The sequence below is a fragment of the Scomber japonicus genome, chromosome 15 (assembly GCF_027409825.1).
Source record: "Scomber japonicus isolate fScoJap1 chromosome 15, fScoJap1.pri, whole genome shotgun sequence".
NCBI classification, from domain to species: Eukaryota; Metazoa; Chordata; class Actinopteri; order Scombriformes; family Scombridae; genus Scomber; species Scomber japonicus.
This window is the reverse complement of record NC_070592.1, coordinates 4,403,831-4,416,595: the sequence shown is the minus strand read 5'-3', so window position 1 is coordinate 4,416,595 and position 12,765 is coordinate 4,403,831. Positions and strand designations below refer to the sequence as shown.

Below are 12,765 nucleotides of genomic sequence, written 5' to 3'. Positions count from 1 at the left end.
GACAGAGGAAAGAAGGCAGGAAGGAAGGAGGAAAGAAGGCAGGAAGGAAGGAAGAGGGAGAGAGGAAGGGAGGAAGGAGTAAGGAGCGAGGGAGGGAGGAAAGGAGGGAAGAAGGAAGGAAGGGAGGAAGAAGGAAGGAAAGGAGGGAGGAATATTTGATTATTATATAAATCCCTCCTGTTGTCATTAGGAGGACAACAAGTGTTAACCCAAAAATTTGGTATAATTTAATTTAAATGAGGCTTATTAACCATAATTTCAAAAAAATATGTGAAACCCTGTGGAAATAAGATGGACTGAAGTTGGTTAAAAAACAGAATTCATACCTTTATACTTTATTTTGGTAAATTTTGCTTAATAAAAAACACAAAAACACATCTTTCTTTATTTTGATTTATTAATGTTGTTCTTGCATCGGTCACATGTGATGACATCATCCAGTGTTAAACATACAGCAGCAAAGTGTTCAATCACTAAACTTCAATCTCTGTAGAAACTATCTGTGAATCCTTCAAAATAAAAGTCTGTGACTTGTCAGTGCCAGCACAAATATCTTTAATATCCTCTGTATACAGAATAGAAGTTTATTATATATATATATTTAAGATCCTTTCTTCATTGTCAAGGGCCCTGAAGTAACATTTAGTGCGGTCAGACGAGACATACTTTAACATTTAAGTGACAAAGTGATTTTTTTAACATTAAATATGAGGGGTTAGTTTATTAGTTTCTGTCTCTGGGTCTGTCTCCACTTCAACCTGTCAAATAAAAGCACCGGAAAAATAAAGTTACTAATAAATTTGCATCAACTTCTTTTGTGAAATAGAAGAAAAAAATATGTTTGAAGTCTTTTTTAAGCCTTTTAAGTTTTATGATTAACACTTAGATTTGATATTTGATACTGAGACCAGAAACTGCTCTACTGGTAAAAAAGAAAAAAAGAAACAGAAAGAGTTTCAAGTGTAACAAGACAAAGAGCTAAACAACCAACCACAAACACAACGAGGATGATCTGCTTCATGTGAACACTCGTCTGTCTGTGATGAGTCGGCCCAGTCAGCTGAGATCTAACCCTAAAGGTCAAAGGTCATCGGGCGTCTGAGTCCGTTACGCGCGGGCGTTGATGATGTCGACAAACTCGGGTTTCAGAGAGGCTCCGCCCACCAGGAAGCCGTCCACGTCACCCTGAGACGCCAGCTCTTTGCAGTTAGCCCCCGTCACCGAACCTGAAGAGATAAAAAAAGGAGACGGAGACACGATGAAACCTGGATTTAACTTGTTGGTAGTTTTGAGAAATTGAGCTGATGAGAAGCAGTTTGATTAAAGACGAGAAGACATCAGATCATATTCCCGTTGTCCTCAGGTCAAGGAAGGATAGAAGGAAGGACACGAGGAAGGACACGAGGAAGGACACGAGGAAGGACAGCAGGAAGGACACGAGGAAGGACAGAAGGAAGGACAGGAGGAAGGACAGGAGGAATGACAGGAGGAAGGACAGCAGGAAGGACACGAGGAAGGACAGAAGGAAGGACAGGAGGAAGGACAGGAGGAAGGACAGGAGGAAGGACATGAGGAAGGACATGAGGAAGGACAGAAGGAAGGACAGGAGGAAGGACAGAAGGAAGGACAGGAGGAAGGACAGGAGGAAGGACAGGAGGAAGGACAGGAGGAAGGACAGGAGGAAGGACAGGAGAAAGGACACGAGGAAGGACAGAAGGAAGGACAGAAGGAAGGAAGGAAAGGAGTAAGGAGGAAAAGAGGAAGGAGGTAAGGAGAGAAGGACGGAAGGAAGGAAAGAAGGAAGGAAGAAAGGACAGAAGGAAGGACAGGAGGAAGGACAGGAAAGGAGTAAGGAGGAAAAAAGGAAGGAAGGAAGGAAGGAAGGGAGTAAGGACGAAAAGAGGAAGTAATTTAGGAGAGAAGGAAGGAAAGAAGGAAGGAAAGAAGGAAGGAAAGGAGGGAGGAAGGAAAGGAGTAAAGAGGAAAAGAGGAAGGAAGTAAGGAGAGAAGGAGGGAAGGAAGGAAGGAAGGAAGGAAGGGAGTAAGGACGAAAAGAGGAAGTAATTTAGGAGAGAAGGAAGGAAGGAAAGAAGGAAGGAAAGGAGGAAGGAAGGATGGAAGGAAAGAAGGAAGGAAAGGAGTAAGGAGGGAGGAAGGAAAGAGGGAGGAAAGGAGGAGGAAGGAAGGAAAGAAGGAACAGTCAATAAAGAGATGGGGTCAATTTGACCCGGGAGGATGACAGGAGGGTTAATCAGGAAAACTCCTAAAATGAACATTAGAGCCTGATCGATGTATCTATAAACTAATATCTGCTAACATTAACCTAACAGATATAATATATCAGTATCAGTGTTTATACGTCTGATATATTTATATATATATATATATGAGCAGCATTTAATAAAAGGACAAACTGCAGTGACTCCATGTTCAAAGCTAGAGAATGAATCACTGAACATCGTCACTGACCTCCGTAGATGATACGCAGAGAGTCGGCTACGTCCTCCGACACGTTGGCTCGGAGCCACGCTCTCAGCTTCTCATGCACCTCCTGAGCCTGGACACACACACACACACACACACACACACACACAGACACACAGACACACACACACACACACACACACACACACACACACACACACACACACACAAGTTATATTATAGGGTCACATTGGCTCCATTTAAAAAGGAAATAGAGTAAATAATGAAACAATAAGGTTAGAAGACTGAGACTGAGTGTTACCTGTTCAGGTGAAGCCGTCTTGCCGGTGCCGATGGCCCACACTGGTTCATAAGCCAGCACCACCTTCCCCCAGTCCTTCACATTATCTGCAACACAACGATTTCTCTTCATTAAGATATTAATTAACCTCATAAACTAATAATTATCTACCAGAAAGGTTTTCCTTATATTAGGAGAGTCACACTCATTTTCATGATTGGTCTAAAGTGGGCCGGATCATCAAAAAGATGGATGGGAAGAAAGAGGGAAGAAAGGGGGAAGAAAGGCAAGGAGGAAGGAAGAAAGGGAGGAAGGACAGATGGATGTAAGGAAAGAAGGAAAGAAGGAAAGAAGGAAGGAAGGAAGGAAGGATGGGTGGATGGAAGGAAGGAAGGAAAATAGGACAGGAAGGAAAGAGGGATGAAAGGCAGGAAGGAAGGGAGGAAGAAAGAGAGGAAGGACAGTTGGAAGGAAGGAAGAAAGAGGGAAGAAAGAGGGAAGAAAGAGGGAAGAAAGAGGGAAGAAAGAGGGAAGAAAGGCAAGGAGGAAGGAAGGAAGGAAGGAAAGAGGGAAGGAAGGAAAGGAGGAAGGAAGGAAGGAAGGAAGGACGGAAAGAGGGAAGAAAGGGAAGGAGTATAGATGGATGTAAAGAAGGAAAGAAGGAAGGAAGGATGGAAGAAAGGAGCTGCTCTCTCTGCTGACCTACTTGCATATAAATGAGGATGTGTAGCCTACTTTATATTCAGAAGCAGGTTAAACGAGGCCAAGATGGAACCGGAGAAAAAGATCATTAATAAAAAGTGAAAGTGTTTGATATCAGACGACTGCTGAGAGGACAAAGAAGAGAGAGGAAGGAACAAAGTACGACCAGCAGATACGAGAAGATCTGAAGAAGAGTTCACTAACATTAGGATATTAATATGAAAGAAACATGCAGAAGTTTGTTTAAAAACTAAAAAGATGAGAAATATGCTGATGCAACCTTCATCAGAGTGTGAAAAAAAAATCAGCTTTTACTTTTGAAACAACAAGAAAAGAGATGAGCCGCGAGACTAAACACTAAATATACAAAAAGCAAAGAAAATATGAGAAAAGGTGGATAGAAATCATAAATAATTAGGGCTGTCAGAGTTAACGAGTTAATCGTGATTAGATTAATGCAATCCATAACGCGTTTTTTTTTTTTTAATCGCATTTTATTGTTGCAAGCCTTTTTGTCCCTTCTACTCCCCCGTAGACGGCTCCTCTAGCTGTAGCGCTATGCTTTGAAGTGGCCTCCTGCAGTAAACCTACCGCGCTGATGGAAAGTAAGAGAGCTACTGGACTTTTGAACGGCTTGTTTAACTTTAAAACACTTCCAGACGCTTCAGTTGACAAGTCAAAAGTAAAATGCAACCTGTGTCAAACGGAGTTTAACTACCACCGGAGTACGTGGAGTTTGAGTTAGCACCTCCACGCTAAACACCCAGGTGCAGCCAAGCCAGCCTCAGCTCCACCAAAGGACCATTTTGGAGTGTGGGAGTCGCAGCAGAGCCGTGATTGATTCCCAGTTAAGACACTCTGGTAAGAAATGCTTTACATTATGGGCTTAAAACTGCCTTCAAATGGAAAATAACAGGATTTTAAACATGCAATTCAAAACGCGATTAATCGCAATTAACTATGGAAATTCTGCAATTAATCTTGATTTTAAAAATTAATTGTTTGACAGCCCTAAAAATAATATAAACTAAAAGGGTAATAAGCAGCATTTTACCTGCAATGACCTGCGTCTGAGCGTAGACGACTTCTTCTGTGGTGCCGGCCTCGCGCTCCTCAAGCTTCTCCCCGATGCAGGCGATCACCCCGAGGTCGTTCTCCAGAGCATGAGCCACCTGAGAGTCAACACCACAGTCTGTCACAACTTTATTACCAAACACAGCTGGTAGATTAATAACAACCTCTGCAATGGATGATGATTGTTTTAGAATATGAAAAAACTCCAGGAACTTGCTTCATTTTTGCACAAAGACCCATGAAAGAAATGTTTAACCAGACGTTGCATCGAGTGATAGTATCCGGAAGTGACATCATGACTTTGGCGTTGGTGCTGATGTGGCATTTATCGTGCATGTAGTGTTTGTAAAGGATTTCAATTTCCAGCTTTTAGCAAGAAGATGCTGCAGACCCTGATACATGTTCAAAATAGAGTTAAAAGAACTAAAGGTTATATTCTAAAACTGATCTAACAGTCTCCTTAACATCTTTCTATCTGCTTAAACTCACTTACCTCGCAGGATAACACCACAAACATCATTAAAAAGGCCCACCGGCAGCTGTACTTTTTAAGGAAGCTGAAGAGGGCGGGACTGAATGCCAACATCCTCAGCTCTTTCTACAGGTGTGTAGTAGAGAGCGTGCTAACATCATGCACCAGTGTGTGGTATAGCAGCTGCACGGTGGCAGAAAAGCAAGCGCTGCAGCGGGTAGTCACCTCTGCTCAGAGGATAATCGGCTGCAGCCTACCATCCCTGGCAGATATCTACACCAGCAGATGCAGGGACAGAGCTGCCCGCATCATGAAAGACCCCACCCACCCGGCACATGAACTGTTTGTCCCTCTCCCCTCGGGCAGGAGGCTACGCAGCATCCGAGCGAAAACCTCCAGATGCTGTGAGACTATTAAACTGTTAGGACTCTGACTTGATAAATGCACTTTATACTACCCGTCTGTGATGCTCTTTTAACTACCACTCACTTTAACTATGTTTTATTTGTATATGATGTTTTAGCTTGTTTTTAAATTAGATTTAATTTATTTTAGTATCTGAGACCTGAGTACTATATCTCGCTCACATGTCTGACATGATGACTGACAAATAAAAGCATCTTCAATCTTGAATCTTAAACACAAAAGATCAACTTTGGTCTCTTATCTCAGATATTATCTAAATAATTCCTACCAAACCTTAAAGGATTGAAAGCGTCTCACCTTCTGGCCAATCAGCTCGTCACTTTCTCCGAACACATGGCGACGCTCAGAGTGTCCCAGGATCACCCAGTCCACCCCGAAGTCTTTAATCATAGCCGGGCTGGAGGGAAACATGAGAGGATGATATTAAAACCCTTTAAAATGACACACAGAAGAAAAGTTCTTTAAATATTCATCAGTGTTAATAAATGATTGAGTCACCTGATCTCCCCTGTGAACGCTCCCTTGGCCACCTTGTAACAGTTCTGGGCCGCGACGCCGATCTTTGGGTCCAGATGGGACCGAGCGAAGTCCAGGTAGATGGAGGGAGCGCCACACACCACCTCTGGAGAACAGAAAGAAAGAAAGAAAGAAAGAAGAGTCTTTATTTTAATTTATTGTGATTTTAATTTCATCGTAGAGCCTCTTTATGCTTTCTGTTTACAGTTTCTGTCTTTGCTACGTCAGCTCGTCCAATTCTGAAGACTGATCTAATAACAAGCAAAAACTATTAACCCTCCTGTTGTACTAGAGTCAAAGAAGGAAAGGAGGGAGTGAGGAAGGAAGGAAGGAAGGAAGGAAGGAAGGAAGGAAGGAAGGAAGGAAGGAAGGAAAGTAGGGAAGAAGAAAGGAAAGGAGGGAGTGAGGAAGGAAGGAAAGAAAGTAGGGAAGAAGGAAGGAGGGAGGAAGGAAAGAAGGAAGAGAGGAAGGAAAGAAGGAAGGAAGGAAAGAAGGAAGAAGGAAGGAAAGAAGGGAAGACGGAAGGAAAGGGGAGAGTGAAGAAGGAAGGAAGGAAGGAAAGTAGGGAAGAAGGAAGGAGGGAGGAAGGAATGAAGAGAGGAAGGAAGAAGGAAGGAAGGAAAGTAGGGAAGAAGGAAGGAAATGAGGAAATGAGGAAAGGAGGGAGTGACGAGGAAGGAAAGTAGGGAAGAAGGAAGGAGGGAGTGAGGAAAGGAAGGGAGGAAGGAAGGAAGGAAGGAAGGAAAGAAGGAGGGAGGGAGGACAGAAGGAAGAAGGAAGAAGGAAGAAGGAAGGAAAGTAGGGAAGAAGGAAGGAAGGGAAGGAGGGAGGGAGGGAGTAAGGAAAGAAGAAGGAAGTAAAGGAGGGAGTGAGGAAGGAAGGAAGGGAAGAAGGAAGGAAGGAAGGAAGGAAGGAAGGAAGGAAGGAAGGAAGGAAGGAAGGAAGGAAGGAAGGAGGGAGGAAGGAAAGAAGGAAGAAGGAAGGAAAGTAGGGAAGAAGGAAGGAAAGGAGGGTGGAGAGTGAGGAGTAACTACTGTAATCAATATAAACTCTACTATGAAGTGTTCCAGTCATCATGAACAGCAGAGCTTCATTCAGCGTCTATCTGAGCTGCAGATAATAATAATACGTGACCTTTGACCCTGGACTGAAATAGTTAATGTAATATAATTTAATGTAATTGGGTTAAATTTATTTCCAGAGGAGTTTAATCAGTAACAGCTGCAGTCTGGCTCCAAAGCCTGACACACTAAAGACACAGGAGCAGTAAGTTTAGGTTACATTATTTCATCTCTGTTCATTTTAATTATTAATATTAAAGTTTTAAGTAATATTAATCTGTTAATGTGACTGTTCTTTCTATTAATGTTTCCTGTTGAGCTGTGGAGGAAGCTACTAAAAACACTTTGACTGTTCCTTCCTTCCTTCTTTCTTTCTTTCTTTCTTTCTTTCTTTCTTTCCTTCCTTCCTCCTTTCCTTCATTTCCTTCCTCCCTTCCTTATTTCCTGTCCTTCTTTTTTCCTTTATTTCTTCCCTGCTACCTTCCTTCCTTCCTTCTTTCTTTCCTCTGTCCTTCCTTCCTTACTTTCCTTCCTCCCTTCCATACTTACTTCCTCCTTTCCTTCCTTCTTTCCTCTGTCCTTCTTTCCTTCCTTTCCTTTCCTCCCTGCTACCTTCCTTCCTTTCTTCCTTTCCTTCCTTCTTCCTTCCTTCGTTCCTCCCTCCTTTCCTTCCTTCCTTATTTCCTTGCTACTAAAAACACTGTAACGTTGAAACATAGAAGATAAAGATTTGACTCATTTGGACACTGAAGCTTCATATTAGCTTCAGATTAAACTTTTAAATACAGAAGGAGGACTGTGGCTTTAGTCGTCCATCACTTCCATTGGAAACATTATGAAGGAGATCTTGAATGATTACTGCAAGAAAAAAACTGCTTTAGACATCTGACCAGACTTAAAAACTGTGAACTTGTCCTTTAAAGACATCTGAAACATGGCAAAGGGTCCCTAAATAGACAAAGCTGTTTTATAGAAGAATTGATGATATAAATAAATGTAGTGGAATAAAAAGTAATAAATAAAGTGACAGAATATTGACACACTCTCACTCAGATATTTTCATATGTGATTCATTTCTTAATGAATTGATTAAAGTGTCAGAAAATGGTGAAAAATGTCCGTCATCAAATGTCTTTTATTGTCTACAACCCAAAAATATTCTATTTCCTGTCTTAAAGGACTAAATCAGGTTGCAGGTCCTTCCTCCATGCAGCTGTCAGACACTTTTAATATCCAATACTCTGTAATATTAGTATATCATGTATACTACTCATTTCACTTGTGTGTAATATACATATAATATACATTTATATTTATTTCACTTTAATCTGTGCAATAAGAATATCACCTCTGCTATATCATCACTCAATACCAATATTACTTCTAAATTATGTCACAGTTATTTTTATTATATTATTGTTTTGTACTTATTGTTCTTTTTTTTTCTTCTTATTGGTGCTCTAGCAGTCAAATTCCTCCATTTGTGGGACTAATAAAAGAATATATAAGCTTATTAAAAGAGAATATGGACTTCTTATTTCACTGCTCCCAGTAAACCTCACACACTGCACTTTTAATGTCCAATAGGCCTACTGTGTAATATTAGTATATCATGTATACTATTCATTTCAATTGTATGTAATATACATATAATATACATTTATATTTATTTCACTTTAATCTGTGCAATAAGAATATCACCTCTGCTGTATCACCACTCAATACCAATATTACTTCTAAATTATGTCACAGTTATTTTTATTATATTATTGTTTTTATACTTATTGTTCTTTTCTTTCTTCTTTCTAGCAGTCAAATTCCTTCATTTGTGGGACTAATAAAGGAATATATTATCTTATAAAAAGAATACGGAAGAGAATATGGACTTTTTTTGTCTTTAAAAATGATTCAAAATGACTCATCTATTATTACAACATTTGTGGGACTAATAAAGGAATATATTGTCTTATAAAAAGAGAATAAGGACTATTTCTTTCTTTAAAAATGAATAAAAATGACTCATCTATTATCACAACAATTGCCTATTAATCTTCTGTTAATTAACTAATCAATTAATCGACTAATCGTTGCAGATGTACCTGAAACCTGAGCATAAATGGTCCTTGTTTATTGTGCAGCACTGAGGATAAAACAGACGCGTCACAGTCAGAGGCCTTTATGCGACTCATCCTGATCACGTGACTGCGCCATCTGATCAGCAGCATCACTCTGACTCTCACTATTTTATATACATTATTAATCTCTGCAGGCTGCACGTGACAGTAACCCTGCAGGCTTTTCTCTGTCTCATCACACAGTTACCGGTCTCATCGTGCAGGCTGGCGGTGTTCAGGGTGGAGATCAGCTGTTCCAGACTCTCCTTGTTCCCGTTCATCTTCCAGTTTCCTCCCACGAAGAACCTCCGCGCTGCCATGATGCACTGATGCTGGTTGGTACTGATACTCAGGTGGAGGACAGGTGGAGGTGCTGCTGCTGGAGGAGGTGGAGGTGTTTTTTAGTTGCAGCTGCAGGGCGACTTCGACCTTCTACTGCTGCTGGAGCCGGATGATGTGTCCTTCAGGTGTTGTGGGAAATATCAGAACTGGAGAGAGAGAGAGCGGAGAACAGCATTCCTCGGGGTTTAAAGGGGTTTATTGGTGGCTTGCAAATAGCTTTCAGATGCAATACCGCCCCCTATTGATCTGGAGTGTGGACTAAAGAAATATTTAGGACACCAAATGAACATCAGCTACTAAATATGCAAGTGATTGTTAGATTTGCTTCACTAACAAACCAAAAAACAACAGTAATCTATTGAGTGGCCCTGCTAATATTTCTACAAAAGCATAATTAGATAAATGAAAATGAAATAAAGTTGATCCGGAGTGTGGACTAAAGAGTTTCCCTTTTTAATATTCAGGGCATAAACGTTCACACTGCACTTTTAATGTCCAATCCTCTACAATATTAGCATTTCATGTATACGGACAATACTAATAATTTCAATTGTGTGCAATATTCATATTGATATAATATACATATGTATTTGTGCAATAAGAATATCTGGTATGTTACCGCTCAATACCAATATTACTCTTGTAAATCTTGTAAATCTTGTAAATAATGTCATGATTATTTTACTATGTATTTCTTACTATTATTGTTCTTATAGTTTTTTCTGACTTATTATTTATTGTTCTTTATTAATTTTTCTTATTGCTGCTCTTACTGTCCATTTGCTGCTGTGACAATGCAACTTTCCCCATCGTGGGACTAATAAAGGAATATCTTATCTTATCTTATCTTATCATCAGCCAACTGCTGACTTTTGGTAAAATATGGAAGTTATTGGTTATACCAAACATAATATGATGAGATTTGGTATTTTTACATTGAATGATTTAAGTGATATATAAGAGCATGCATACCAATCATAGGTGAGACTAAATAAAGATCTGAGCCAAATGATCAGGCTCAATAAAAAGAGCTGAACTTACTAATATTATTACAAACAGCTTTCTTCTTTTTCTTCTTCTTCTTCTTCTTCTTCTTGTTGGACTTTATGAAGAGAGTCAAACAGCTTTATGGAGCATTACTGCCACATTACTGCCACCTGCTGTCCATATGTTGTTACTGCATTAATGATGAAACCCCCTCTGGTGCTTAAAGTCAGAAAACCCTTATCGAGCCTTTACCGCATTGCTTAGTAAGATGAACTCAACTCAACATATAAATAGTTCCTTCCTTCCTCCTTTCCTCCATCCTTCCTTCTTTCCTCCATCCTTCCTTCCTTCTTTCCTCCTTTCCTTCCTTCTTTCTTTCCTCTGTCCTTCTTTCCTTCCTTCCTCCCTTCCTCTTTTCCTTTCTCCCTTCCTCCCTCCTTACTTGTTTCCTCCCTCCATCCTACCTTCCATCCTTCCTTCCTTCCTTCCTTTCCTTCCTCCCTTCCATCCTCTCTTCCTCCTTTCCTTCCTTCTTCCTCCCTACCCTCCTTCATTCCTCCTTTCCTTCCTTCTTCATCCCTACCCTCCTTCATTCCTCCTTTCCTTCCTTCTCCCTCCCCACCATCCTTCCTTCCATCCATCCATCCATCCTTCCTTCCTTCCTTCCTTCCTTTCTTCCTTGACTCCTCCATGGGTTGATATAATCCCCAGATTTCCGAAGTTTGAAAGCAGAAAATCTAAAATTCAGACTGTAATATTTTGGGTTTTGATGATTAAAAGAATCACAGCCAGCGTTTGTTCGTCCTCCCTGCTCTCGTGTTCAGGTCTGACTCATGCTGCTGCTGATATGTGTCGACCTTGTGAACAAAACCTCCCTCCAGACTGTTTTGTGCTGCAGCTGCAAGGACAAATTAAAAAAACTGTCTTTTTTTTGTTGTACATGCCAGTTTCAGCAGGGAGGGCTGGATTTCCAACTGGGCAAAGCTGGCAAATGCCCAGAAGCCCCAGAAGGCCCAGATTTACTCAACATTTGGGACTGCATAATTTGATTACTTAAAAATATGCTACACATTTCTCCAATCTGAACTACCATCCTCTATCTTTTTGGTTCTGTTCTTACAGAGAGAGACTTTATTAGTTTTAGTTTATATTGAGCTCATTTGTTGTGTTTTATCAAGCTACACACAGAAAACTGAAGTATAGTATTATTCCATTACAGTATACAGTATAGCCATAGCCATAAATCCAAATTAAATGACCAGATACATTGTTTAACCAATGCGGATTATATCATTTATCTTAATTCCCCATTTTGGTTCACAATACTTTTTGAGTATTTGAGGAGGGATGCCATCAGCTTCTCATTCACACCTGGCATTAACGAGTGTAAACAGATTGATTCGATCATACAGTAAGTGGACAGCACTACATAGAAGGCTAAACGACCACTGATACTCATTGTAAGCCGATCATTCAAACCATTTGTAGAGGTGATCTGGACAACCGCTAATGCTAATGTGTCCTGATGCGTCCCCGTAAAGGGTGAAATACAGGAAGATACATCATTAATGCAAGACATGGTGGTTGCTTTGGTAAAGGTTTGCCAGTGGTTGAAAAAAGGAGCATGGACGTATGTGGTTGAAGTAATCTGAACAGTTGGAGTAGCCCATGCATGTAATCTATATTAGCTATTGAAACATTTGTATTAGCTCTTTAGCCTGCACTTAACAAACAAATGTGGTGCTTGTCTAACTGTGTGTGGGGCCCAATAACCTTCCAGCAGAAGTGACGTAGGCAGCGATAAAATCTGGACACAAGTGGTCAGCTTGAGATGCATGATAGAGACAGGTATGAACTGCAATGCTGTCCACTATAAAGAGAGACTTAGTGATGCATTGCTGTTACCCAACCTTTCATACCCTGATGAAGACTTTTAAGGTCTGTGCTTTATCACTGTTAAACAATAATGATGCTTTATGATCTGACTACACTGTGGTTTTGTTAAGTTTAGGCACAAAAACCACTTGGTAAGGTTTAGGGAAAGATCATGGTTTGCATTTAAATGATCACTTAGGTAAGATTAGACAAGCATGCAGTGTGTTAAAATCACTACTTCTTTAATTTAGGCCACCTTTGTCATCATGGCTTCAATAATAACCAGAGGGTTGAGGTTGGTGGATGATCGTAGTTTTGCTTGGAAACAGGAAACAAACAGTGGTCTCCTGTGGCAAAATCCACTGTTGGTTGAATGCTTCCATCCACCCCTCCTCCTCTGAATGAGGTCATTTGTCACATAAATATAGGTCATCTGAACTGCTCTGGGTCACAATTACTACAACTGCTAGA

At 40.5% G+C, this 12,765-nt stretch overlaps 1 protein-coding gene across 1 annotated transcript; it reads right to left on the bottom strand.

The window, feature by feature from the left end:
* Nucleotides 1-1,027: 1,027 nt before the first annotated feature.
* Nucleotides 1,028-9,457, bottom strand: tpi1a (triosephosphate isomerase 1a). The gene is made up of 7 exons (XM_053334963.1): nucleotides 9,299-9,457; nucleotides 5,898-6,021; nucleotides 5,697-5,796; nucleotides 4,482-4,599; nucleotides 2,747-2,832; nucleotides 2,470-2,557; nucleotides 1,028-1,226 (listed from the first exon to the last, which is right to left on the bottom strand). Exons 1-7 carry the CDS (start codon nucleotides 9,408-9,410, stop codon nucleotides 1,108-1,110), a joined length of 747 nt encoding a protein of 248 aa, XP_053190938.1. The 5' UTR covers nucleotides 9,411-9,457; the 3' UTR covers nucleotides 1,028-1,107.
* Nucleotides 9,458-12,765: the final 3,308 nt, after the last annotated feature.